The 26,703-nt window shown below is 40.6% G+C and overlaps 2 protein-coding genes across 5 annotated transcripts in view; both read right to left on the bottom strand.

The window, feature by feature from the left end:
- Positions 1–564: 564 nt before the first annotated feature.
- On the bottom strand, positions 565–9,483 carry LOC103475158 (uncharacterized). Of its 2 annotated transcripts, none has more exons than XM_008426583.1 (5): positions 7,419–9,483; positions 5,025–5,158; positions 2,390–2,511; positions 1,301–1,415; positions 565–946 (listed from the first exon to the last, which is right to left on the bottom strand). In XM_008426583.1, exons 1-5 carry the CDS (start codon positions 9,118–9,120, stop codon positions 824–826), a joined length of 2,196 nt encoding a protein of 731 aa, XP_008424805.1. In that variant the 5' UTR covers positions 9,121–9,483; the 3' UTR covers positions 565–823. The 2 variants fall into 2 exon arrangements, with proteins under 2 accessions (XP_008424805.1, XP_008424807.1); XM_008426585.1 differs by having other exon boundaries at positions 5,025–5,155.
- Positions 9,484–13,156: 3,673 nt separating this feature from the next.
- The window catches only part of prx (periaxin), a 34,561-nt gene continuing 21,014 nt past the window's right edge, over positions 13,157–26,703 (bottom strand). For 2 of the 3 annotated variants that reach the window (XM_008426581.2, XM_008426582.1), the window contains exons 8-9: positions 15,407–26,655; positions 13,157–15,218 (exon numbers count right to left, since the gene is read on the bottom strand). In XM_008426581.2, coding sequence (XP_008424803.1) covers positions 14,947–15,218; positions 15,407–26,655 — 11,521 coding nt within the window. In that variant the 3' untranslated portion in view covers positions 13,157–14,946. Of the gene's footprint in view, positions 15,309–15,406; positions 26,656–26,703 lie in introns of all 3 variants that reach the window. The other variant, XM_017308279.1, reaches the window with a different exon arrangement.

Raw genomic sequence — 26,703 nt, 5'->3', positions numbered from 1 at the left:
GAGATCAGCAGTTCCTGCTGCGCGTGAGGAACGATGGGAACAGGGGAAAGTTGTCAATCAGTGCGTTTGCATAAGTTTTACCAGCTTCCACAGAGGCGCGGGCCACCATGCTGCACAGGAACCGATGCCATATGTAATGTTTTTATCACGGAAACATTTATATCCAAAACGTCAGACCTGATTTTAATCATCTAATGATATAAATAGCAATTTATTTATTTCCACTGGGAGAAAATACAAAAAAACTCTAATAAAAAAAAAAGAAAATTATATAGATATAATTAAATAAACTAAATATACATATTTCTTTTTTTTTTTATTTAATTTGTGAAAAAGAAAAAATTTATATATATATATGCATCATTATTTATTTTTTAAATTAAAAAATTTAATTAAAAAATTATTTAAAAACATGTTTTTTTCATAATTTAAAAAAATTAATTTATTTTTGAAACTAATTCATGTATTTTCTCCCACTGATGTTGCAGTTTGTGATGAAACAAAACATTTTAAAAAATTTTAAACAATTAACGTTTGTTAATGATAATTTAAAACCATAGTGGAGAAAATCCCATTCGCTTTATTGGAATGTAATCTTGTTGATGTTCCTGCTCGTCTGTTTAGTCAACATGGTGGCGAGCGCCGTGGGTCTGCTGGGGTCAACAGGTCACCTCAGGATGAGGAACAAGATGGCGGATGGAGGGAAACAAAGACGCTCCGCCGTCGTTTCTGGACCAGCGGCCGTTTTGTTTTCCAGAGAGCGTCTCTCAGTCTGCTGGGCGAACAGGGGAGGAAACATGATCCTTAAAAGCGCGCCGCAGCGTCACGCCACCACGTTTCTGTTGTAGTCGTAGGACAGCCGGCGCTTGGCGGCTACGTGCTGATTGGCCGAGGAGAGACCGGGGGACAGGCGGCGGTTCGTCGACCAGGAAGTAGATCTGCTTTCCTGGGAAGATGGCGACCAAAAGAAGGAAACGCATCAACTTATTTACAGACCTTCTATTGGTTAGACTGCATTATAACTGCTGCTACTAATAATCAGTTACTCAATACTTGAGTAAACATTTTACCAAATAGTTTTTTACTCTTGAGTATTTTCTCGCTGCTCTTTCTTGAGTGCAATCTTTCGGAGACTCTGCCGATCTCTAGTAATAATGATTACATTAAAGCCTTTATTTTCAACATTTATTTACCTGCATAGTTCAGTAAAAAGTAATTCCCCAATAGATTTAGTTATGAATAAGCAGAGGTGGGTAAAAACTAATGAAATTCATAATGACGCAGCGATCATTGTACTCACAGGAAGCGGCGGCTGCAGCTGCAGAGTTTGGACGAGCAGGTTCTGAGACGCGCTGCTGGATCTCTTGTGGCTCTGGTCGATCATTTTGTTCAAATCATGGAAAGAGTCCAAAAGCCTTCAGAGAAAAAAACCACGACGACATGCAGAAGAAACTGACAGAATTACAATATTTACTCGTTAAATAATCTAAAATATGCTTTAACATGCTAATAATATTCAACTTAATAATTTAATTGATTATTTCACCTTAAAAACTAATGTTAAACACTCAAATCATAATTATTACAGGAATCAAATGTCATACTGCAGTTCATTCGATTCACCACTTGGGGGCGACATTCTGCTTCCTTTTCCACATAACGCCTCAGTTAAAAACTGGTTTCCATGTAAACGTCTTATTTTCCTCGTTTAAATGCTGCCCCCTGTTGGCAGCAGGACGCATTGCACATCGACAGCTCTGAATGTTTTCATCAAACTACATTTAAACGACCTTTTTTTTTTTATTAAATTGAAGAATTTTAAATGGGAATGCTCCATTACACAAAAAGTATAATTACTGTTTAAATCATAAAATATTTATAATGTAATTGTATAAAAGAAAGCATATATTTGTAAAACCAAATAAGAACCAATTCAAATAATTACATGGTTCTATTTTTTCAATAGAAATACAGAATGAACATTTTTCTTTACTTTTGACAAGGAATGCTAATATATTAGCTTTAGCATCGGTACTGGACGGTTCTTTATCAACCTGAGAAGTAAAACTAGACCGATATTAACAAGCCATTTTTATGTCAATGTTGTTGCTGTTTATGTTTATGGAGGGGGGGACAGTTCTGCATTAGCAAGGTATTTAGCGGAAGCTAATGCCAAGGCGCTAACGTCAATTCAAAATCTATCTGCCCTTGAATGTCACATTTATTTTGACATTAAGAGATGATACTGGTCTAAGTCTTCAAATCGGTGCATTCTGACTTTCATCAGAGCAAGAAGCTGCTTTGATTCACTGCTTTTTGTCTGCTGGAAACTTTGAATCAGCTCAGCTGTAAGTTTAGCATCACAACCAAGGTGGGATCGATGGCCTACCCCTGATCCTGTCTGGCTCGGCCGCGCAGGAGCTGCGTCAGCGTGGGAAAGGCTTCCAGGTCACAGGGGTCACCAGGGGAAACACCGGGCAGCGAGGGGAAGGCTTCAGCAAAGACTGCCACCTGCAGGAGAAACAGAAAGACCCTCTGGGGTAAGAGACAAAATATGAAAAAATAATCCAGAGAGAAAGAACCGAACCTGCACTGCAAAAACACAAAATCCAAATATTTTTGGTCTAGTGTTAAGCAAACATCTTAATAAGCTGGAAATAAGACAAAATTAATTTATAAGTAACTTTTTTAGCAAGATATAGAAGCTTGTTTTACATAAATAATTCCTTAATATTAATGAAAAAGTTCTAGTTCCACTGGCAGAATGTTCCTCTGCGCCGTTACCTAGCAACCCCAGCCAAGCCCAGCCCGTTACCTAGCAACCCCAGCCAAGCCCAGCCCGTTACCTAGCAACCCCATTCAAGCCCAGCCCGTTACCTAGCAACCCCAGCCAAGCCCAGCCCGTTACCTAGCAACCCCAGCCAAGTCAAACCCGTTACCTAGCAACCCAGTTCTAATTCAACTGGCAAATTATTTCACTTACAACTTGGGAAGAATGTCTTGTAATAAGTGAAATAATCTGTCAGTGGAACTAGAACTTTTTCAGACAAGCTCCAGTGTCTTTCTGAAAAGTTACTTGTAAGTTAGTAAGCTTGAAATAAGACAAACCTAAGAAATCTGCTCCAGAAACTAGATATGAATACTTATAGTTTGTGTTTTAAACATGTGGTAAAATAATGACTTTTTGTACCCAAAGACATTTTACTTGTAGATTTTGTTCCTAAAAATGGACAAAGGTTTCTATAAAGTGTTTAATTCTGAGATTTTAGCTTTTCTTTAAAACTAATTTGTTATTAAAATGAATACTTCAAAACATTTGGTGTTTCATGCTACAAATTACTTTGGCGTTTTCTGTCTAGTTTCCAGTGCAAATATCTTAGACTTGAAATAGACAAAACTAACTTGTATGTAACTTTTCAGCAAGATACAGAATCTTGTTTTAAGTTAATAATTCCTTAACAGTGATGAAAAAGTTCTACTTTCTCTGGAATATTATTTCAAAATGTATCTGCCATAAAAAAAACATTTTCCCATGTTATAAATCTTTTAATATTTAAGAATTATTGACTTTAAATAAGCTAAAACATCTTGGTGAAAAGTTACTTGTAGGTTTGTTTTGTCTAAATTCATGAAGTCATTTGCACAAGAAACCAAACCAAAAATACTTTGTAATATTTTGTGTTTTTGCAGTGTACGCGTCATGTAAAGTAGAATGTAATGCAAACAGTTCATATGTAATAAGTAGAGAGACTCTTCCTGGCAGTTTGAAACATTTCATTTAAAGATGGCTGCCCTCCTCTGTGGACAGGCTCGTTTTTCATCTGCATCTTTTTCCGTGTGTTTAATGTCCACAGAGACTTTCCCCCTCCGCTTCGTCTTTCATCTTTTATTACTGCTCCAAATGTTGCCGCACAACATCCAGACTCCTTTCCAACCTAAAAACACAGTCGCCGGGCGCAACCAGCGGCGCTGCCATGGTAACGGGAGGGAAACGTGGATGAAACCTTAAACTAGCTCAAAACCACCCAATGATTTTTTATTATTGGGATAAACAACAATACTGTTGTTGTTTTGAGACAATTATCGAGTAATTTATTGATTGGTTCGCCCTCTCAGATCAATAAACTTTCATTTTGTAAAAAACACTGAACACTGGAACCGGAATAAAAAATGACCAAAAGAAAATGGAAACAAAAACCATAAATAAATAGATTATAAAGCCTCTTTAAATAAAATTGCCCTTCAACAAATATCAATCAGAATGGAAATCATCAACCTAATTTTAATTGATCAGGTAATTAATGAATTACTAAATTAGTTTATGATCATTTCAATAATCGCTTAATTACAGTTAATGGTATTTTTGAGTACTTAAATGATTGCTAATTTAAGTATTTCAATAATTGATTAATCACAAGTAGTAGTTTTTTAATGTATACTCTAGTTAATGATTAATTGATTACTAAACTGATTATTTCAACTATCGATTAATCACAATTAATCACAATCGCATTAATCAGGATTAATGATCTGTTTGGAGCCTGCAGTCTAGTTAACAACTAAATGACTAGAAAATCAGTTGACAATTACTTCAATAATCGATTAATCACAATTAATCATGACTAATGATGGCATTAGTTAAAGTCTATAATAAGTGTTTGCTATCTTTTCAGAGGGAAACAAACCTCTTGGCTTCATTTGAACCAACTTTTGAGTCTCTGATGAAAACAGAGTTCATTAAATTTTGTTAAACTAAAAATAATACACATTTCCCACTCTTTTTGTCTAAACTAGGTGCATTTCTTTTAGCCCCGTGATATCAGAGTCATATCAGTTAACAACTGAAATACTCAACAGACTCAGACGATTCAGAAAATGTATAATATATACTTATACCGTCTGTCTGACTTGAATCACTGCTGGTCAGAAAGACTCAAAACTTGGTGTAATTGAAAACCAAGACTGGACCAAAAAGTGGCCCATCAACTACTGGTCTAGCCAAAGTTTTGAAGCCAGAGTTGTACCAGGCTGTGATTGGTTGGCGGTCCGTCTCTCCTCGCCTCCACGGCGTTGGCCGGCCACCATCGCTCCACGCCACCTCCACTCTCACCTGTCGGCTCCTGAGGGAAGGCCGTCCAGGTGTCGTCTCCACCTGCTGCTTGAAGACACAAACAGACAATTTATACGCTTAATTCACAGATTTAACAGCTGAAACAGGTTCTGGATAAGTCAGTTGAACCGTTTTCTCATTGTGTTTCATGCTGCCTGTTCCTTTTCGCCTCACGGCCACATTTGGCTGAGTTTTTCCTCTGATTCCCCCCTGGCTCAGACGAGGCATGAAGAATCCACCTGACACTTCCTCTGTGTGAATGTTTCTCCCTCTCTCACTGCCCAATAACCTGAGGCGAACAGGAGCTTAGACTCGCTTGTTCTCCTCCCCCTCCGCCAGCCCAACTCTGAAAGATTAATAACATGTAGTGAGAGGGAGTAGTCGGCCAAAAATCCAGGTCAGGACAGACTGAAATAATTTATCCACTCTGCAAGTGCTTTCTAAAGAAAGACATTACCTATATTTATAGATGAATATCAAGTTGTATTCATCAACAAAAGCTAGATGGATTTAAATGATGATCTTGTTAGGCTATCGATCGAATCACGATTAATTGAAAGGCCGTAACCGTCTTAAAAACTTCAACTTTCTGATTGTATCAAGAGAAACGACGGCCGTCTTTCCACAACACGAAGGTCTACTTTTTCATTTTTTTGGTTTGTAAAATGCAGAATTAAAAAACAAAAACGCTACATTTGAACATGTTTTTCAGCTCCATTAAATATTGACTGAAACGAAAAATAATAATAATAATAATAATAAAATAACGGTTTTCCGTCATAAAGCACATCTGAATGACTGTTATTAAAGTAAAATTTACCTTAAGGAGTTTGTAGAGTGTAATTTTTTAAAGTAGTACCGCATAAAATTCATCTTAAATCGCACTCCATACTCAGTTTGGACCGTTTCTCTTTTCTGTTCTGGTTTAACCGCCGCCATCTTTAATTGCTGTATCGACGGCTCCGCTTAAAGAGGATGACCAGCGGCGCCCCCAGCTGGATGGCGGCCGAACTACAACACTTTAAAACGATCTACGGACGCTATCAGATTGGGACTCGTTTTAAGCTAATAAATCATTACCCGACAATTAATCCTAAATTGATTTATTCTTTGAACTGTATGCTACATTAATTCAGGCAAAACTTCTCAAACTACTGGCCACGTCTGCATTATTTTCCGTTGTTTCAACCAGTTCAGAGGTCATCTGTTTAGCTGTTTTTATCCTGTGAAGCCACTAAAGCCACCATTAACTACGGTATCTTTTCCTTTTACATAGAAAAGTACTCCTAGATTCAGGTTTCTATGTATTTTTGCTGTGTTTTCTCACAATAAACAGATCTGTGCTGCATTGTTAGGAATAATCTGGAATGTGTGTAATTGACTTTTTTTAAATTGGAGCAACATTAATAAACTGAATTGAGCTGAAATAAGGGCTACAACTAAACATTATTTCAGTTATTGATTAATCGGATAAATAAATTGGAACATTCTGCAGATTTTTTATTTAACCACAAGCTAATTTAAAATGCAACAATAACAATATTATAATGGTAATGATATTACACCTTATTCTTAATGTAATAAGGTTATTATAACAAATGTTATTTAAATGACCCTATTTAAAGGTAATTTAGACACAGAAAGATTCGTGTCTCTAGTACTGGTGCACTAATCAGATCTATTCAATCTAATTCTATGCTTTGTGCTTTATATTTTAGTTTACATTGTATTTAGAGTTTCTAATTGCACTTCTGAATCAAACATATTTGTTTTTTACATGTTTGACCATGGTAGTCAACCTACTGGTTTTGTTTCTTATTTATTTTAGATTGGCTGTTATACTCCTAACTGCTCTGACTGAGCAAATTAAAGTTATTTACATTTTTGAGGAGCTAATGATGTATTTAAGTGTGCTGATGCAGCAAAGATATGAGATAAGTTTGTAATTTTGTACATTTAGGTTTGCTCAAAAAAAAAAACATTTTAAGTAAATTCAGCTGTTTACTTAAAATGTCCTGTATGCTAAAACTCAGATGTCGGTATTGGAAATTAAAAAAGTTTATAGTTGCAGCCAGAATCTAGGCTAAAAACGCTTGGTAAGATTTTGTGTTTTTGCAGTGCGCTGCATTCCTGAGGGATCAGAAAAGGTTCAAATGGCTCCTAATACTCTGCACAAGTGTTGCTGGAGTTTCCTCAGGAGGTGGTTTGACAACTTTTACTCTTTGTTTTTGGATTTAAAAAGAAATGAGGATGAGAAACACAGGAGAAAAGGAGTGAGAATGATAAAATAATAAAGTTTGGGCCTCACCAGTTCTCGCTCTGCTCCCAGACGTTTCCGAGGCGGACATGTTGACCCCGTCGCTCCAGACTGGGTCTCCCTCCGCCTGCATGAAGACCCCAAACTCATCCTCTTCTTCCTCCTCAGTGGAGGAGACCCTCACCTCCTCTGCCTTCTCCTCCAGCTCTCCAGTTGGACGCCTGCTCTGTTTTTGGCTGCCTTCCTCCTCCTCCTCTTCCTCCCCACTGGTCGCCATGGAAGCCAGAGAAGGGGCAGGATTAGAGGAGGCATTAAAAACCAAGGTAGATGTGTTTTCCTCTTCATCCTCCTGCTTCCCACAGGTGCACTCATCCTTTAGTTTCTCTGATTTCTCAGAAATTGAGAGATTTTTCTGTCTGACAGGTGAACAGAAAACCACTTCCTCCTCCTGAAAGTTGTTGATTTCCTCACGTTTTTGGAAAACATGAGGTTCTCTGGTTTCCTCATCGCTGCTAATATTTGTTTCCTCTTCATGTTCAACTTTACGTTGGTTTTGGTTTGAATAAACCCGGATTATGTCCTGATCAGCACCCCCTACAGGAATGGAGGACTCTACAGAAATCAACTGTACTTCCTGCTCCGTTTCTTCTTCTGGGTTTTGTTCAGCTCCCCTTACAGGAATGGAGGACTTGACGGAAGTCAACTGTATTTCTTCTGCGTATTGTCCAACGCCCCCAACAGGAATGGAGGACTCCACAGCATTTAACTGTATTTCTTCTTCTGCATTTGGTCCAGCGCCCCCTAAAGGAATGGAGGACTCCACAGAATTCAACACCATTTCCTTGTGTGGTTCTGCTTCGTTTTGTTTAGATTTGCTGTCAGGAATGGGGGAATTTTGCCTCTCCTGAAGTCTTTCGGATAGTTTCTCTCCATCAACAGCCGAGTCGTTTTTAGAGTCCAACTCTTCTGCTTCCTTCCCGTCCAGCTCCAGCTCAATCGCCGTTCTTCTTGTCGGACTTTCGGCTTCCTCTCGATCATCTTTGCTGTTTTTTTGAGTGCGGGTTTCGGGTGGAACATCGACTCTCTCCGACTGCTTTCCTTCAGCCGTTTTGAAGCCCCTCTCCCAGCCAATGCCGGACTTCCTAAACCTCCGGCCGGACCGCACCCTGACCCGGTTCGCTGCGGCCTCTGTCGGCGGCGGCTCCGCACTTCCGCCTCCTCCTAATCCTTCTCGCTTTCCTCTCAACCACTCTCCGACCGTGCTGGAAGTCGAACCGGAACCAGGCTTGGTGGTTGAGTATAAACAGCTTCCTTTCTCCGTCCGGAGGAAAAGGCATTGCGTTTGCGTCTTCCCGCCGCCTTCCGACGTCTTCAGCGTGGCGACCGTTACCAACGCGCCGATCCCGGCCTGCCGGGCGTCGACGCCCAGCGGCAGCCCGTATCCGCTCAGGTACACGTCGGCAGGCCTCGGGCAGGACGTCGACGTCCCTCTGCCTCCCAGCGGCGGGGCAGTTGGAGGTTTACCTCCACCGAGCAGACCGCCGGCTTTGCGGCGGTTCCTGGAGCACAGCGCCCAGGCTCGGAGGCCGCGGATCAGCGGCAGGTCTCTCAGGCCCAGCTCGACTCGGCTGGGGAAGGGCAGCGAGGTTCTGGAGCACCTCTGGAGCATCTCCTGGGGACAGTCCGACATGCCCAGGCAGGGGTAGTTGTTGTTGTTGTTCTGCTGGAGCATGGCGCCTGTTGTCGGCCTCATCTAAGTTTTATGGTTGTTTCCTCACACCAGATAGTTTAGTTCTTTTTAATCAGTTCGTTTGCTTAGAAAGTTCGGTTCGTTTGTCTGATGCGGACCAAAAAAGCGAACCTAAAAACCTCCTCGGTTTGATCGGACGTGTTTGAATGCATATATGAACACCAAGCGGACCGAAGGCCGCTCCAAAAGCAGGAAGTGGAAAACGGTGCATGGCATTCTGGGTACTCTTGTTTGTTTCAACCAAAACAAACAAGAGTCTAGCGGGTAAACTGGCTTGTGGTATTTTCCTAAAGACAAAAGAGGAATCCTACAATTGCTAAAATGTAAAACTTCTAAGTTTTTGTTTACATTTTGTGAAGGAAGCTGCTTTTCAGAGGTTTTTCTGTTGTTTCTTTCAGTCGTTCTTGGTGCAGCGCCCCCACAGGCGAGCAGGGGAACAAGTTTTTCAAATAATTTGGATCGTTTTACTCAGTGCAGTGATTTTCAGGTTGAGCTGAATTCTTATTTGTGAGAAGAAACACTGCCAGACTCAGTAATCTAATCTCAATTCAAAGCACGGCAGCTCCAATAATTTAGACAAAGCACTCTGTGCGTGACGGAATGTCCCTTATGGAAACTCCGACAACAATAAAACCAAAACAATGAGCTGATCTTTCTAATCTTGCATCTTAGCAGTTTCCTCTGATGGTGGAAAAGCTTCAGTCTCTGAGTAAAAGCAGAGGAACAAGCAGGTTACGTGTCCTGCTGTCTCCACTGATGAGAGCGAAGGTAATGAGGATTTTGTTTTCTTCCACGCCGATGCGCCGTGACGCCGTCGTCTGACCTCTCTGTCAGCTGGCCTCGCGTCTCCAGGGCCGTCAGAGCAACCAGGCTGCAGAGGAACAGGACAAAACAGTTAAGGCTCTGAAAGGAGAAATAAATGTGCACCAAGAACAAAAAGGACATTTCAAGATAAAATTGAGTCTTATTTACAAACTGATTAACCAGAATTTACAGAATGTAGCAAAAATGTAATTTGGTTTCGCTTTAATTTTTGCCAGAAGTTGACATATTATTCGAACTTTTTACATGTTGTGACATTACAACCAAGAAACGTTAGCTTAGCCTAAAATATTTAGGCAATAAATCAATTAATTGCATGAAGAATTAACAAAGCTGAATAATTTCCATTTGCATGATGGCTTGTTTTTCAAACCATCTATTAGTTAGCATAGATTTTAGAGGAAAAATTAGCTCTGCTTTTAGCTTATTAGCGTAAGTGTACCAACTTCTGGGTTTCAGTGTGTGTTTTTTTCACCCTGTAGACGGGGATTTGAGGCAGCTCACTTATTTTAAGGACGCTAAGTGTGCTACATGTTTTCAAAGTTAGCAAAAAGCATTAAACCAAAAATTAGCTTTTCTATTAGCGAGTCACTGGAACTCACAACCTTCCGATTGCAAGACGACTACTATGACTAATTTAACGCCGTCCATCTCTGACTAGCTTCCCTATCCCTGTTAAACACATTCCCATAGCATGATGCTGCCACCACCATGTCTCACTACGTCTGTTCAGGTCATGGACTCATTTCCTCTCCACTCAGCGTTTTGCATGAAGGAGAAAAAGTAACATTTTGGCCAAAGTTCAGCCATATCAAATCTTGGAATATTGTTTTAGAACCACAACTTTCCTAATTAAAAATTCCAGCCAGAATTTTATTTTTATATTTCTATGAACATAATGAACTCTTTAGCTGCTTAACAATACTTCATCATTTAAAATCCGAATTAAAATACCCTGAATTTTACAGTTGTATTGAGACAAAATGTGGAAAACTTCACGATGGTTCTGGTCGTAAAAAAGCATTAATTTGGTTTTAATTGACACTTTGCGCATCCTGGTGCCTCTTAGATCAGATGTGACATCAGCAGACGTGTAAAATCCAGATTTTATAACATGCACCATCGGGGACAAAGGCAGGTGTTGGCCACGTATCGTACCCGCAGCAAGTGTGTTAAGATGAGCCACCAGTAAAACCAGTAGCTTCCCCACCAGAACATCCAGAACAGAAGGTTCCCTCAAAGCGGATTCTAGTTTCTTACCTCATCAGATATTCGAGATTTTAGTTAATATAATTTATTCAACGTCCTTCCACATCTTCATTGTTTACAGAGGAAGCTGGAGGAGCATCCTGAACTGGGATCGCATCATTTCCAGTCGGCCTGCGCCACTGACGCCACAGAATCAGTAAAATCAGCGTCCGGTCCGGTCCGGTCCGTCGGAGAGCGGGGAAACCACACACCAACGACCCGTTCCTCCGGCTCCTGCGGCCGCTGCGCAGCGCCTCATCCGCCGCGGCTCTGCGGGGCGCATCGACGCATCTTTCCGCAGTCAGTACGCCAGTCGCCTCCGGTGCGCTCAGCCAGCCGGATGACGGAGAGCGAGTTGGACCTGCAGCCCACTCACCGATGGGAGGAGAGATGCGAGCCACGCAGAGGCAGGGAGAGGTGAGGCCAGCGGAAGTGTATGGCGGGTTGTTAATGCCACGCGGAACTGGAGGCTTTTTATTTTTGACCTCAAATGGGCGATGGGAGCTGGAATATACAACGGCGGGTTATATGGACATTAAAACGGAGGAAGTCAGTCCGCCAAAATCTAGAGATTAATCTCAGAATTTTTGTGGAAAATAATAATTAAAATTCATTAGAAGTTGATATTCATCTAAAAAAAAAAAAAAAACTAGAAAAAACATAAAAAGCTTAAGAACTTGAAAACTTTTCAAAAGTCGCAATGTAAATTTTTAATTTTTTTTTATTTCTGAGTTTCATAAGTCAAAAATCTTCAAACTTTCCAAACTTAAGTTTAAAAAATAACTCAGAAATGTCTGAATTTTAAATATAAAAAATTAGATAAAGAAAAACTCTGAACTTTTGAAATTAATCTCGGAAAATAAAAAAAAAAACACTTGTAAATGTAAGAATTTGAAGTTATAATTGGAAAAAAATAACTGGAATTTTGATTAATCTTAGACATTTTCTTGAAAAAACCCTCAAATCTTGAGATTAATCTCAGATTGTTCAAGAAAAAACAAACTTCATTGCTGAAAGAAAATAATTTTACTATAAATTTGACATTACGAATAATTTTGAACTAAACATGTCAGAAAGTACAATACACGTGTATATAAAATGACCTTAAAAATCATAATTAAAATAGGTTATATTCTAACTTTCCCAAAATATTTTATCACAAAGAGTTAAAACAAAGAACAATCTTGAGTTTTCCATGTGGAAGTGCAGCTGGGGACACTGCAGAGACGAACCTTTTCATTTCCTCCTGACTGTGGCACTGTTTGCTCCTCATAGATCAGTTTTTATCCTCCTCAGACACACACATTGCAGAGATACGTTTTCACTGCGTCATCGCTGAAGACGAGCTGCAAAACACACACACACACCGCCGGAAGACGTCATGCATCCATGTGTAGTTTTCCATGATGGGCTGCACAGATTTTTATCTGACTCTTCATTCATTCAGGTACAGCTAAAAAGGTCAGGCGTAAGTCAGTCATTTCAGAAAATAAAACGCATAAAATATCACAAATATCACGTTTAATTTTGATTAATATGGTTTATAGATAGGGGGATTACTAATGGATAGTAATTATCCCCCCAAAAAAGAAATTGTCTCAGAAAATTAGAATATAGCATAATATCAATAATATACAAATATATGAAACTGAGACTGTCATTTCTATGTTTTTTCAGTACTTGGTTGTGGCTGCTTTTGCATGAATTACTGCATCGATGTGACGTAGTCGGGACGCCAGTACGTGCCGCCTTTACGGCAAGCCGTTCTAACATAAAATTAGCTTCACTAATTGCATTCAGATGTCTAAATCGGTTTTTGACTAAACGTAAAAATCGTGGCATTTCTGAATTTTCAGATGGAATAAAATCTGTTTTAATGGAAACTTAAATGTTTCGTCCCCTAAACGTTGGCTTTGCTACCCTGACATTCATTGTTCACCAAGAAGATGGCAATAAAAAAACAACAACAAAAGAGTGAATAATATTTTATTGTCTTTCCAATGCAGCTCTGGCACAACACTTAGTTCTGAAAATCTTAAAATCCAAGAGAAAATGTGATCACCTCATTCATCCAGAAAGGTAAAAACATCTGTTCACATACAGTAGAGCCCACGCAATGTTATCTTGACTTTACTTTGCTTTTTAAAAAACATTTTTTCACCTGCTAAACGCTGCTTCCTTTCAGTTACCAAAGGAAAACTAAACAACAATCAAATGAAAAGCACAAATTTGCTCTGATGCTTTAAATATTTTGCAGCTGATATTTTGAATATCCCTTTCTTTGATCTTAAGCAGTATTTCCTCATTTTAGAAATGAAAATGGTGAATATATTGACTTACTGGCAGACAGTTTTATAAAGGTAACAGTTAAAGGCACTTCTTATATTATTATGTAGCACTAACCACACAAAACATATTAAGCTACACTTTGGCTTCTGAGCAAATTAAAGCTTGCCACTCCTTAATTAGTTTCATTGTAGCAGCCAAAAATAAGATCTACAGTTCATTTTTGTGTTGAACTCTTTGAATTAAATCCCTTAAATTCCCATCGTCTCATTTTTACGTTTTCGCAACAACAATAAAATCTCCATCATGAGACTGTTGAATAATTTCCAGGCGATGCAAAGTGAAAATATAAATATAAAGAGGCTAGCAGCATGTTGACCTAAATGTTTGAGAGAAATCTGCCACTATAAGGTCAGAGGTCACAGAGCAGAAGAGTCCATCCAGAGCATCCTGCGTACACACAGCGGTAAACTCTGGGACGTAGCACCAACTAAATGCCTTCAGTATAAATCTTACGTAGAAAATAACAGCCGATCATCTTTATAACCTCACACTTTTCCTGCAACACCAACAAAAGAAATCTTCAGATTAAAAAGAAAACAAAAGAAAAAACAAACCCAACTCTGGTGAATATGAAAATAATTACATTTTGCTTTGAAGGGACAACGCTAAAAAAACAACAACAAAAAACGCTATAATATAGAGATATTTACATAAATTTATCCAGTATGTTTTCTGATCGATCAGCATAAATGAAAAAAAAAATCTGGTACAATGTATAGTTCTCATGTGACGTCGCACTTCCGGGAACTTTGTAGCTGACAGCCATCTTGGTAGGTAACATATCTGTCATGACAGTTGCTATGACAACAATAAACAAGGCACAAGCTTAGAACTAGCTCTCACCTATTTCCTTTCTAACTTATAAAAATATAAGAACAATTTCTCGAGTACTCTGCTTTCTTTTTGTTGGTCTCGAAGCCATTGGTTCATCTATGCTTTGTGCTGGACTTGCCTACCAAGATGGTGGTTCAGTGGCGCGGCTCACTTCCGGTTCAGACTTGTGGGAACTACATCGACTCTGCTGGTGAGCGTAAAGTTATTCACACTTTGAATAAACAAAAATAAATAATTGATGACGTGTTGGTATTTAGTTGAGTTTATCAAAACTGAACAAAACTGGATAAATAATTAGGACAAACCTAACAAAACTAAATGAACAACAAAAATAGTCAAATGAAAAAAACAAAACTGGTATATATTACTCTTTAGTTGTAATACTGATAGTAACGCTGGTTGATAAAAAGACCTTGTATTTCATCACAATCATGCCCAACCTGATAAAATATAAAAGATAAACTTTCATTTTTCCCCACATTAAAATAACACTGCAACCTCATCAGTCTAAAAAAAAAACACAAAAACAAAGAAAACCAAAAGTTATTTAAGATATCAGTACAGCATTCTCAGTAGTTAAAAGTCTGACACTTGGTGAGTAGTTACTGAAGACTCGCCGGTCCGAGTCTCAGTGGTAACCAGGTGTCTGGTGATTCTCGTCGTCTTGGTGACCGTTGTGACGGTTCCCTCCTCTGTGGAAGAGACTTGGTGCTCTTCGGACATTTGCTGGCTGGCGAAGTCGAGTCCAGAGGTGTGGAGACAGAAGGACCCGGAGACGTCCACCTCCCCTCCCAGCTCGCCCCTGCGCTGGGCATGAGGGGAACCCTCTGGGGTTATCTGGAGGAAGCCTGGGGTCAGGAGACGGGGACAGATGCAAGAGGAAGCAAGGAAGAGTGCGTAGGATAAGTGAAGAAATCAGGACTGAAAGGAAACTTTGTCTTCAGTAAGAGAAAATAAATCAGGAAGAGAGATGTTAATGGTTCAGGAACATCCTCTAGATACTACAAATGATCATTGCTGGTGGGTCTGCTCCTACCTGTGGCATGGGGCTTCAGTGTGAACTTGGGGACCTTGAACCAGGAGGTAGATTCCTTTTCCTCTCTCTCTTTGCTTTTGCTCTCCACCTCACTCCACATCTGAACCTTCGTTGATGTGAACTCTGGACCAAAACCCAGTGGAGACTCTGAACTGTCCCTGTCCAACATCTCCGTTCGGGCATGAGATGACACCACTTCCTTTAAGGCCATTTTGTCTGGAGTTTCAGCCCCTTGGAGGTCACCCTTTACTTCTGATGAAGAGTCCTTTCCCATTTTATCCCCCGATGCCACCTTGCTGTACGGACTAGTGAACTCCACCTTTGGAAGTTTGATTTTGCCCCCGAATGTCCCTTTATCATCCTTGTGATGAGTTTCAGCATTTTCTCCATTGAGACTTGAACTGTCTCCCTTCGAAGTGACATCAGCAGACCCTGATTTGCCTGACGAAAATGAAACTTTGGGCATTTTAATCTTTGCTCCCTTTGACTTTTCCTCTTCCTCTGCGTCTCTTTCAGATTTATCTTTAGACTTCCCAAAGCTTGACTTCTTTTTGATTTTGGGCATCTTCACTTTGACATCTTCTGTCTCAGCTTCAGCTGCTGTCTTCTTGTTTGGGGGGGTAATGCTTGCAGATGCCTGCCCTGTTTCATTTGGATTCACCAAAACAAAAACAGCTTTCTTTACTTTGGGCATTTTAGGACCCTCATACCGAATTTCTGGTCTCCTTCCTTCAGGAGATGAGATGGAGGGTAATGGGACCCCAAATTTAGGGATCTTGACTTTCTTCTCTGTTTCTGTTTTGTCATCATCTTCATCTTGTGATGTACCAATATCAAATTCTATATCAGGTATTCTAGGTGCTTTGACTTCTTTACTGGAAGATGACGGGCCTCCATTGGTACCTGAGCCTGTTTTGAGACTAACGCTTGGTAACGTCACCTCTGGTGCTGTGATGTTAACTTGACATTTATCAGTTGCATGGCCATTGTTTTTGACATCAACATCCCCACTATGTTTTACTTCTGCGGTTACATCTTCAACACCTTTCATTTTTGGCACTCCAATCTTGAATTTTTTGCCCTTCTTTCCCTTCTTAACTTTGCTGTCGGCTCCTGATGTGTTTAGATCCAGGTCTGGTAATACAATTTTTTTCTTGTCCATCTTAACTTCCCCTTTTTGAAATCCTATGTCCAGTTCTACATCTTCTTTTGGACCTTCAATATCTATTGTTGGCATTTTCAGTTTTATACCTTTGCTCTCTCCCTCAATATTTAAATCGGCCTTCAGATCTGGAGTTACCACTTGTAACCCAGGCTCAGCTTTGGGTATTTTATCCTTTGGCATTGATATTTTTCCCTTCGTAAATTTGGCATCTGGACCTGTAACTTCCATCTCCATAGTAGGGACTTCACTACCTTTACCTTTAGGAAGGGAAATATCAACTTCAGGCATCTTTATATGGGGTAGTTTGATCGTTCCACCCTCTACCTCAGTTTTTCCACTAGGTCCGTCAGAGCTCGTTTTTGGCATCTTGACTTGTCCTTCTTTCTTTATGTCCAACTCTGGAGCTTCCACAGAAGGTTTTACTTTGGGAAAAGATATATCAACTTTTGGCAACTTGAATTTTCCTCCTTCACTCTTAATGCCAGTGTTGGGGCCTGCAGTTTTATCTTTTGGCAAAGAAATGTCTCCAGAGGGTACTTCTGGTAGGCTTCCCTCTACTTTTAACTCTGTTCCTTCAAATTTGCCAGCATTACCTTTGGGTAAAGAGATGTCAACATTTGGCATTTTCAGGTGAGGCATTTTTATTTTGCCCTCTGTACCCCCTATCTCAATATCAGGACTCTCAATTCTTCCTTTGGGTAATAATATATCAACTGAAGGCATACTAAAGTGTGGCATCTTAAGCTTTCCACCTTCACCCTCAATCTCCACATCTGGACCATCTTTTCCTTTGCTGACTGAGAAGTCCACATTTGGCATTTTTACATGAGGCACTTTGAATTTTCCTCCCAAATTTCCTGTAATGCCAGCGTCTGGGTCAGTTTTTCCTTTAGATACGGATGTGTCAACTGATGGCAATTTTACATATGGCGTATTGAATTTTGCTCCTCCACCGCCTTCGATATCTAAACCTTCAGCCTTTCCTTTGGGAAGGGCTATTTCAACAGATGGCATACCAATCTGGGGCATCTTATAAGTTCCCTTTTCTCCTTTGAGCTCAACATCTGGACCTTCAATCTGTCCCTTGGGGAGAGAAACCTCAACATTTGGCATTTTATATTGAGGTAATTTGACTTTGTCTTCAGAAGTGCCCTCTATCTGAACATTTGGACCTTCACCTTTTCCTTTAGAAAGTGAAAAATCAACAGAGGGCATGCTGATTTGTGGCATCTTGAATTTTTCTCCTTTGATTTCCACATCTGGACCTTCAATTTTTCCCTTCGGGAGAGAGATATCAACATTTGGCATCTTTATGTGAGGCATTTTGATTTTTCCTCTTTCTCCATCCGTTTCAGGTGCCTCATTCCCTTGGAATTTACCCTTTGGAAGAGAGATGTCAACCCTGGGCATTTTAAACTTTTGCTCTGCAGTCCCCTCCATTTTAATTTCAGGGGCTTCCAATTTTGCTTTTGGCAGTGAAATATCAGCCTTTGGTAGAGTTATATCAACAGTGGGCATTTTGATGTAAGGCATTTTAAACTTCCCTCCATCACCCTCTATTTCAGTTTTAGGTATATTGATATCTTTAGGTTTTCCTTTAGGAAGATTCACATCTAATGTTGGCATTGTTACTTGAGGCATTTTGAATTTTCCGTCACCTCCTTTAAGTTCTATATCTGATCCTTCAATCTCTTGGGATTTGCCTTTTGGGAGAGACACATCAAGGTCTACTTTGGGAATAGAAACATCAATCTTAGGCATTTTGGGAATTTTAAGGTTTCCTTCGTAACCTTTAATATCTGCTTCTGAAACATCAACTTCTGTTTTAGGTAGAAGAACCTCCATCTCTGGTGTTTTAGCCTCTGGGAGTGACAGCTCAACGGAAGGCATCTTGACTTTGCCCTGGGCTTTAAGTTCACCACTTGGTTTACCTAAATCTTTTTCTTTGGAGCCAAATCCTGGGATTGAGAACTTTGGTAACTTGAGAGTGACATCAGGTGCATGAAAGCCACTCTTTCTATCCACTTCAGCTTCCCCTTTAGCATCAACCTCTCCTTCTGGAAGTTGAACCTTTGGAGAAGACATCTTGAACTTTGGAAACTTTACTTTATGTTTTGCCTTGTCTGGGCTCTCAGTCCTGAAATCCAGGTGAGGAAGGTCAGCTTTTCCTTTTTTCAGGTTGACATCAACATCAGGACAAGACACTGATACATCTGTATCTTTTTTAGATATTCCAAATGAAGGCATTTTTATTTTTGGTTTCTTCATTTTGACTTTTCCATCCCCATCAAATTCTACTGATGGTGCCCTCATCTCTCCTTCAATATTTGGCGGATGGAGGGAAATATCTCCCTTGAGTCCAGATGCCTCCAAATCACCACTCTTTGACTTTACACCAAACCGGGGGAAAGTGAAACTAGGCACTTTGAGGGAGACATTAGGCAAATCAAAGCTGCCACCTGAAGAAGGTCTTCCTCCCTCTGCTTTCAAAAGTTCAACTTCAATATCATCACCTTTAGGTTTGTTAAGGCTAAAGTCTAGATCCACTTTTGGGGCTGAGATGTCAACTGTTGGTGGCTTGACTGAGGGAAGTTTCAGTGATGCACCTGGACCTTCTACATCTTCAGTCTTAACCTTCAGTTGGGCTGGTTTGAGATCACCTTTCAGACCCCACATCTCCAAATCTCCAGATGCATCGGGTCCACTGATGTCGACTTTAAGGCCTTTATCCTTTGACCCAGATGGAAGACTTAGGTCCAGATCAAATTTGGGCATATTTATGTCAAGAGTTGGCATGTGGAACTTTCCACCTGTTCCTCCTTTTACGTTTGGACCCTTGATATCAACATCGATTTCAGGACCTTTTATGTTGGCTTGTGGTTCCTTTGCTTTCATGTCAGGAAGATGCAAAGAAGGCATATGAAACTTGCCTCCTTTCTTAGCATATCCATCAGTGTCAATTTCTCCTTCGACCTTTGGTTTTGGAAGAGATAAATCAATGTCTGGCATCTCAATGTTTCCTGCCTTGATGTCTGTGCCTTTAATTTTAACATTCCCTTCAGGAAGGCTCACCTTCGGTAAAGACACATCAATTTTTGGCATTTTAAACTTACCCCTCTTACCCTCAACACCCTCAAACTCATAGTCACCTTGGACTTTTCCTTTGGGGAGTGAAATATCAACAGCTGGTAAGTTAATTTTCCCTCCTTCAACCTCTGGGCTTTTGAGGTTGACATCTACTTCTGGAGATTTGACTTTAGGAAACGATAAATCACCCTTGATTTTAGGCCCTTGAATATCAACATCTCCCTTTCCTTTGATTTTAGGAAGGGACAGATTAACCGAGGGAATGTGAAACTTGCTGCTTGTACCTGTGTCGACATTCATTTCTACATCTGTCTTTGCTTTTGGAAGTGAAATGTCAGCAGCTGGTACTTCAATTTCTCCTTTTATGTCTGGCCCTCCAAAACTGGCATCAGCCTTAGGGAGAGTAACCTTTGGTAAGGAGATATCGAATTTTGGTAATTTAAACTTCCCACCCTTCATTTCAGGGGGCTCAACATCAAGGTCAATATCAGTCTTTCCTTTGGGGAGGGAGACATCAACAGCAGGCATTTTGATTTTTCCTCCTTCAATTTCAGGATCATCTACATTTACATTAGGCCCCTTAGCTCTTATTTTAGGAAGAGTAATGTCAATTGAAGGCATGTGAAACTTGCCTTCTTTGTTGGAAAGCATTCCAGTTTCAATTTCTCCTCCTGCTTTACCCCCTGAGAGCGATATGTCAACATCTGGCATGTCAATATTTCCTCCCTTCATTTCAGGTCCTTTCATTTTCAGATCACCTTCTGGAAGATTGACTTTGGGCAACGAGACATCAAATGTGGGCATTTTAAGTTTACTACCTTTAACTTTAGGTCCTTCCACATTTAAATCACCCTCAAATTGTCCACCTTGAAGTGATATTTCACCTTTGGGTTTGGGTACTTCAATATCCATATCAACTCCTTTTGTTTTTATTTTAGGAAGAGAGATATCTATTGAGGGCAGTTGAAACTTGCCTTTTTTGTCACTTTGTCCCTGAATATCTATGTCTCCCTCAACTTTTCCTGTAGAAGTTGAGATATCAGCGGCTGGAATTTCAAGTTTTCCCTTAACATCAGGTCCTTTGACTTTGACAGCACCCTCTGGTAGACTAAATTTTGGAAGTGAAATATCAACTTTGGGCAGGTTTACTTTCCCCCCTTTTAATTCCGGACCTCCAACGCTGAGGTCAGCATCAATATTTTCTTTTGGAAGTGAAATGTTAGCTTCAGGTATGTTGAGTTTTCCACCCTTAAATTCTGGACATTCAACATTTATCTCAGTTCTTTTGGTTTTCACTTTAGGAAGAGAGATGTCAATGTTTGGCATGTGGAATTTGCCTCCCTTCCCAGCATGTCCTTCAGTTGCAATGTCTCCCTTTACTTTTCCTTTGGGAAATGACAAATCAATGTCTGGCAACTCAATTTTTCCTGTTTTGAACTCTGGGCCTTTTATCTTCAAATCACCCTCAGGGAGATTAACCTTTGGTAAAGACATGTCAATTTTTGGCATTTTAAATTTACCCCCCTTCACCTCAGGGCCCTCAACTTCTATGCCACCTTCAAGTTTCCCTTTGGGGTATGAGATGTCTGGGGTTGGTTGAACTACCTTTCCTACTTCAACCTCTGGGCCTCTAAGACTGATATCTACCTCTGGACACTTTACTTTAGGTAGAGACAAATCACCCTTGATGTCAGATTTTTCAATCTCAATGTCGGCTCCCTTTGCTTTGAGCCTTGGAAGAGAGAAATCCACTGTGGGCATATGAAATTTGCCCCCTTTACCACTTTCAACATTTACATCTACATCTGCTTTTGGTAGTGAAATGTCAGTGGCTGGCTTCTCAATTTTCCCTTTCATATCTGGTCCTTCTACATTGATGTCAACCTTTGGGACGGTAATCTTTGGGAGAGAAACATCAAATTTTGGCATCTTAAATTTTCCCCCTTTCACTTCAATTCCTTCTGCCATGACATTGCCTTCTATTTCACCTTTGGGAAGTGAAACATCCACACTTGGTAGGTCAACCTTTCCTCCTTCAATGTCAGGGCCTTTGATGGTAATATCCATGTCTGGAGACTTGATTTTAGGGAGTGATACGTCACCCTTGATTTTAGGTCCTTGAATGTCAACATTGGCTTCCTTTCCTTTGATTGTAGGGAAAGAGATATCAACCGAGGGCAAGTGAAACTTGCTTTTACCACTGCCTACATCAACCTCTACATCTGTCTTTGGTTTGGGCAGTGAAATATCAGCAGATGGTACTTCCATTTCTCCTTTCATGTCTGGCCCTTCAACACTGACATCAGTCTTTGGGAGAGTAACGTTTGGTAAGGAGATATCAAATTTAGGTAATTTAAACTTCCCACCTTTCATCTCGGGACCCTCAACATCAAAGTCATCATCGACCTTTCCTTTAGGGAGGGAGAAATTAATAGCAGGTACTTTGATTTTTCCTCCCTTTAGATCAGGGGCCTTGAGACTAGCATCTATATCAGGAGACTGTGTTTTGGGAAGTGAAATATCAAGAGATGGTAAATTTATCTTCCCACCTTCAATTTCAGGACCCTCAAAGTTGACCTCTGGTCCCTTAGCTTTTGGAAGTGAAATATCACCAGCTGTAATTTTTGTTTTTCCTTTAATCTCTGGACCTTCAATGTTGGAATCAATCTTTGGGAGCATAATCTTTGGTAAAGAAAAGTCAAATTTTGGCATCTTGAACTTCCCTCCTTTCATGTCCATGCCTTCAGTGTTAACATCACCCTCCACTTTAAATGATGATGGTGTAACGTCAACATTCACATCCGGACCCTGAAGACCAACATTTAATTCAGGAGACTTCAGTTTAGGTGCAGAAACATCCACTGAAGGCAAATTTACCTTTCCACCTTGAATTTCACCACTCAGCTCTGGTCCTTTACCTTTTACTTTAGGAAGAGAAATGTCAATTGAGGGCATTTGGAACTTGCTTCCTTTACTGACATGTCCTCCGGCTTCAATTTCCCCTTTTGCTTTTCCTTTAGGGATTGATATATCAAGGTCTGGCATCTCAAGTTTCTCTCCCTTGATATTTGGGTCTTTTATTCTGATATCACCCTCTGGAAGACTTACTTTGGGCAATGAGACATCAAATTTTGGCATTTTTAACTTTCCACCTTTTATCTCTGAACTTTCAACATCAAAGTCTCCACCAGTTTTTCCTTTGGGAAATGAGATGTCCACAGTTGGCAAGTTAAATCCTTCTTTTACATTAGGGCCTTTGAGGCTCAGATCACCCTCCACTTTGCCCTTTGGTAGTGTGATGTCGCCTTTTAGGTTTGGACCTTCAAGATCAATGTCGGTTCCTTTTGCTTTTAATTTAGGGAGAGAAACATCAAGAGAGGGCAGTTGAAACTTGGCCTCTTTGTCCATGTGACCATCAATGTCAATTTCTCCTTTTACTTTGGGTAGAGAAATGTCAACATGGCCCTCTGGAAGGTTTGTCTTTGGAAGGGAAATATCAAATTTGGGTATTTTGAATTTTCCTCCTTTTACTTCAGTACTTTCGATATTGAGGTCAATATCAGCTTTTCCTTTTGGAAGAGCAAGGTCAATGTCAGGCATGTTGATGTCTCCTTGTTTAAGTTCAGGTCCTTCTATGTTGACCTCTGGTCCTTTAGCTTTTATCTTTGGTAGAGAAAAATCAACAGAGGGTATGTGAAACTTCCCGCCTTTCCAGCCATGCCCATCAGTTTCTACATCTGATTTTCCTTTAGGCAGTGAAATATCAATGTCTGGCATCTCAATCTTCTTGCCCTTGAAGTCAGGACCCTTTACTTTGACTTCACCTTCAGGAAAGTTTACTTTTGGCATTGAAATATCAAATGTTGGCATTTTTGTCTTTCCTCCTTTTATTTCAGCGTCTTTAACATCAATCTCAAAGTCAGCTTTTGGTTTTGGAAGTGAAATGTCAACATCTGGGCCCTGGAGGCTGATGTCTACCTCTGGAGATTTTATTTTAGGTGCTGAAATATCCATTGATGGCACGTCAAATGTTTTTCCTTCACCTTTAAGCCCTTTAACGTCAATACCAGCTTCTCTGGATTTTATCTTTGGAAGGTTAATGTTTAACGAAGGCATGTGAAATTTGGCTCCTTTTGCTCCATGACCGTCAAGATCTCCTTCTATTGTTCCTTCAGGAGGTGAAATGTCAACAGCTGGCATTTCAATCTTTCCTTTAATGTCCGGTCCTTGCACTTTGACGTCACCCTCTGGTACGTCCAATTTTGGAGCTGAAACTTTAAATTTGGGCATTTTGAGTTTTCCTGCTTTTCCCTCTGGTCCTTTAATATTTATGCCAAATTTGCCTTTTCCTTTAGGAAGTTTAGTATCAAAATTTCCATCTACTCCAGAGTGGATGTCAATATCAATGTTTCCAAGTTTTTTCCCTCTAGGCAATGAGAGATCAATTCTGGGCATTTCAAATTTGTCAGCTTTGACTTTTGGACCTTGAAAGTTTACGTCTCCTTCTGGAATTTTAACGCTGGGTAAGTCAATGTCTACAGACGGCACATTGAATCCAGCCATTTTACTTTCACCACCAAAATCAATGTCAGCTTCCAGTGTTCCTTGTGGTGGGGAGATGTCGATAGTTGGTGCTTTTACTTCTCCACTTATAATTTCTGGCCCTTCGATGTTGATTTCACCTCGCTTTGATTTGATTTTAGGTAGGGAAACGTCAACTGAGGGTAAATGAAAATGCCCTCCTTTAGTTTTAGTTCCTATGTCCACATCTAATTGTCCCTTTGGAAGTGAGATGTCAGCAGACTGTCCTTTGATTTCAATGTTCTCCTCATGCATCTTCACTTTTGGAAGGGACACATCAAGCGAAGGCATCTTTAACTTCCCCCCTTTCCCTTCAACAGTTATCTTCCCCTCTACTTTTTCTTTTGGAAGAGAAATGTCTTTTGTAGGAAAATTCATTTTCCCTTCTTTGATCCCGGTTCCTTTTAAATTGACATTAGCTGTAGGTGATTTGATGTTAAATTCAGGACCTTCACTGTCGATGTCAGTTCCCCCCTCAGGTGGTTTTATTGTAGGGAGAGAAATGTCAAGAGATGGCATGTTGAATTTTGCTCCTCCTTTGACTGTAGGTTCTTTAACATCTAGTTCTCTGTCTTCGGTTTTCCCCTTAGGCAATGAGATGTCAAACGTCGGCATCTTAAATTTGGCTCCACCTTTTCCCTCCACATCCACACTGCCTTGTTCCCTTGAAGTCGGAAGCGAGAGGTCGATCTTTGGAAGTTCGGGAGCTTCTAGTTTCACATCTCCTTCAGGAAGTTTCATCTTAGGGAGAGAAATGCTTACAGAAGGCATGTTGAATTTGCCTCCCTCGACTTTTCCTTCAATGTCGAGCTCAGCCTTGGGTTTAGGTAGAGAAACATCTGCTGATGCCAGCGCAGTTTTCTCTCCTTTAATGTCGACCTCAGCCCCAGCTGTTGCCATTTTTGGGAGTTTGATGTTGACAGAAGGCATTTTGAACTTTCCTCCTTTTGCGTCTGGACTTCCTATTTCAACATCACCCTCTGCCTTTCCTCTTGGCACAGAGATATTTACAGAAGGCACAGGAATTTCACCTTCAACCTCGAGCTTAGGGGTTTTTACGTGACCTTCTGGTTTTAGTTTTGGCAGAGACACGTCTATTGAAGGCATTTTGAATTTTCCCCCCTCAATGTCTCCCTTTATTTCTCCTTTAGGCAATGAAATACCAGGCATTTCAAATTTGCCACCTTTCACTTTTTGGCCTTCAGTGCCGACTTCCACTTTGCCTGCCTTCAGTTTAGGCAGCGAGACATCAACAGATGGCAGCTGAAATGTTCCCTTTCTTTCACCGTCAGCTGCTCCTGCGTTGCTTTTTGGAAGAGTTAAATCTACTTTGGGCAACTTGAATCCGACTTCCATGTCTCCTTCTGCGTCTGATGAATTCATTTTAGGAAGAGTTATGTCAAAATTAGGCAGCTTAAACTTTCCGTCTCCACCAACGTAATAGTCCATGTCCACATCCGCGCCGTCCGATTTCATTGTTGGAAAAGAGACGTCAACAGAAGGTGGGTCAAACTTTCCTCCGCCTCCTGGGCCTTTAATATCAACACCAGGAGCTTCCATCTTTGGCAGAGAGATTTTGGGCCCTTTCGCAGTTCCCTCTATTTCATCGGGAATTCTCCTACCTGAATCAAACTCCAGACCAGCATCGGGTACAGAGATGTTGATAGTAGGCATGTTGATCTCTGACTTCCCTGCTCCTTCAACCCCTTGGACTGAATAACTTGTGTCAGACTTTCCCTTTATCTTTGGCAAAGAAATATCTACTGAGGGTATTTGAACTGAGGCAGCTTTTCCTGATACGTCTCCTTTAATTTTTGGTTTGGTGACCTCCACGTTAGGAACGCTAAATTCTCCATCACCTCTAATTTCAGCTGTTGGGGTTTTGATGTCAGGTACTTTCACTCCCTCCGCTTTCACCTTGATTTCACCGTCAATCTCATCCGAGTGGCGCGAGAGTCTGATTTTGGGTAGTTTCAACTTTGGTATTCTGAGTTTTGCATCTTCCTTGCCGACATCAGCTTCTCCTTTGACGTCTACTTTAGGAGTCTTGATCTCCGCACTTCCTTTCACGTTGGGCAGAGACGCCTCGGCTTTTCCTGAAGGGAGGGCAAACTCCACATCTGGGGGGCTGAATCTTGAGCCTCTCTTCTCCACGTCTTTGTCTTTTTTTCCAGACAAACCGACCTCCACCGACGGCGACTGGACGCTTATCTCTGGAGGCCTGAGCTCCACGCTTCCCGAGGAAGAACCCGACTTTGCGTGTTTCGTCTTGGGAAATACGATCCCAAACTTGTGTCCCTTTCCTTTGGCTTTCACTTTAGCTCCAGGTATTTCAGACGGAGGGATGCTCTCTTGTCCCTCAAGTTCCAGTTTTCCTCCCGCACCACTGCGTCCCTTCGCTTTCATATGGGGGAACCTGAAAACACACCCACAGTCCGAACTGTAAGCAGAAACCTGGATGTGA

The sequence above is a fragment of the Poecilia reticulata genome, linkage group LG13, assembly GCF_000633615.1.
Source record: "Poecilia reticulata strain Guanapo linkage group LG13, Guppy_female_1.0+MT, whole genome shotgun sequence".
NCBI lineage: Eukaryota > Metazoa > Chordata > Actinopteri > Cyprinodontiformes > Poeciliidae > Poecilia > Poecilia reticulata.
This window is presented reverse-complemented; position numbering and strand designations above follow the sequence as displayed.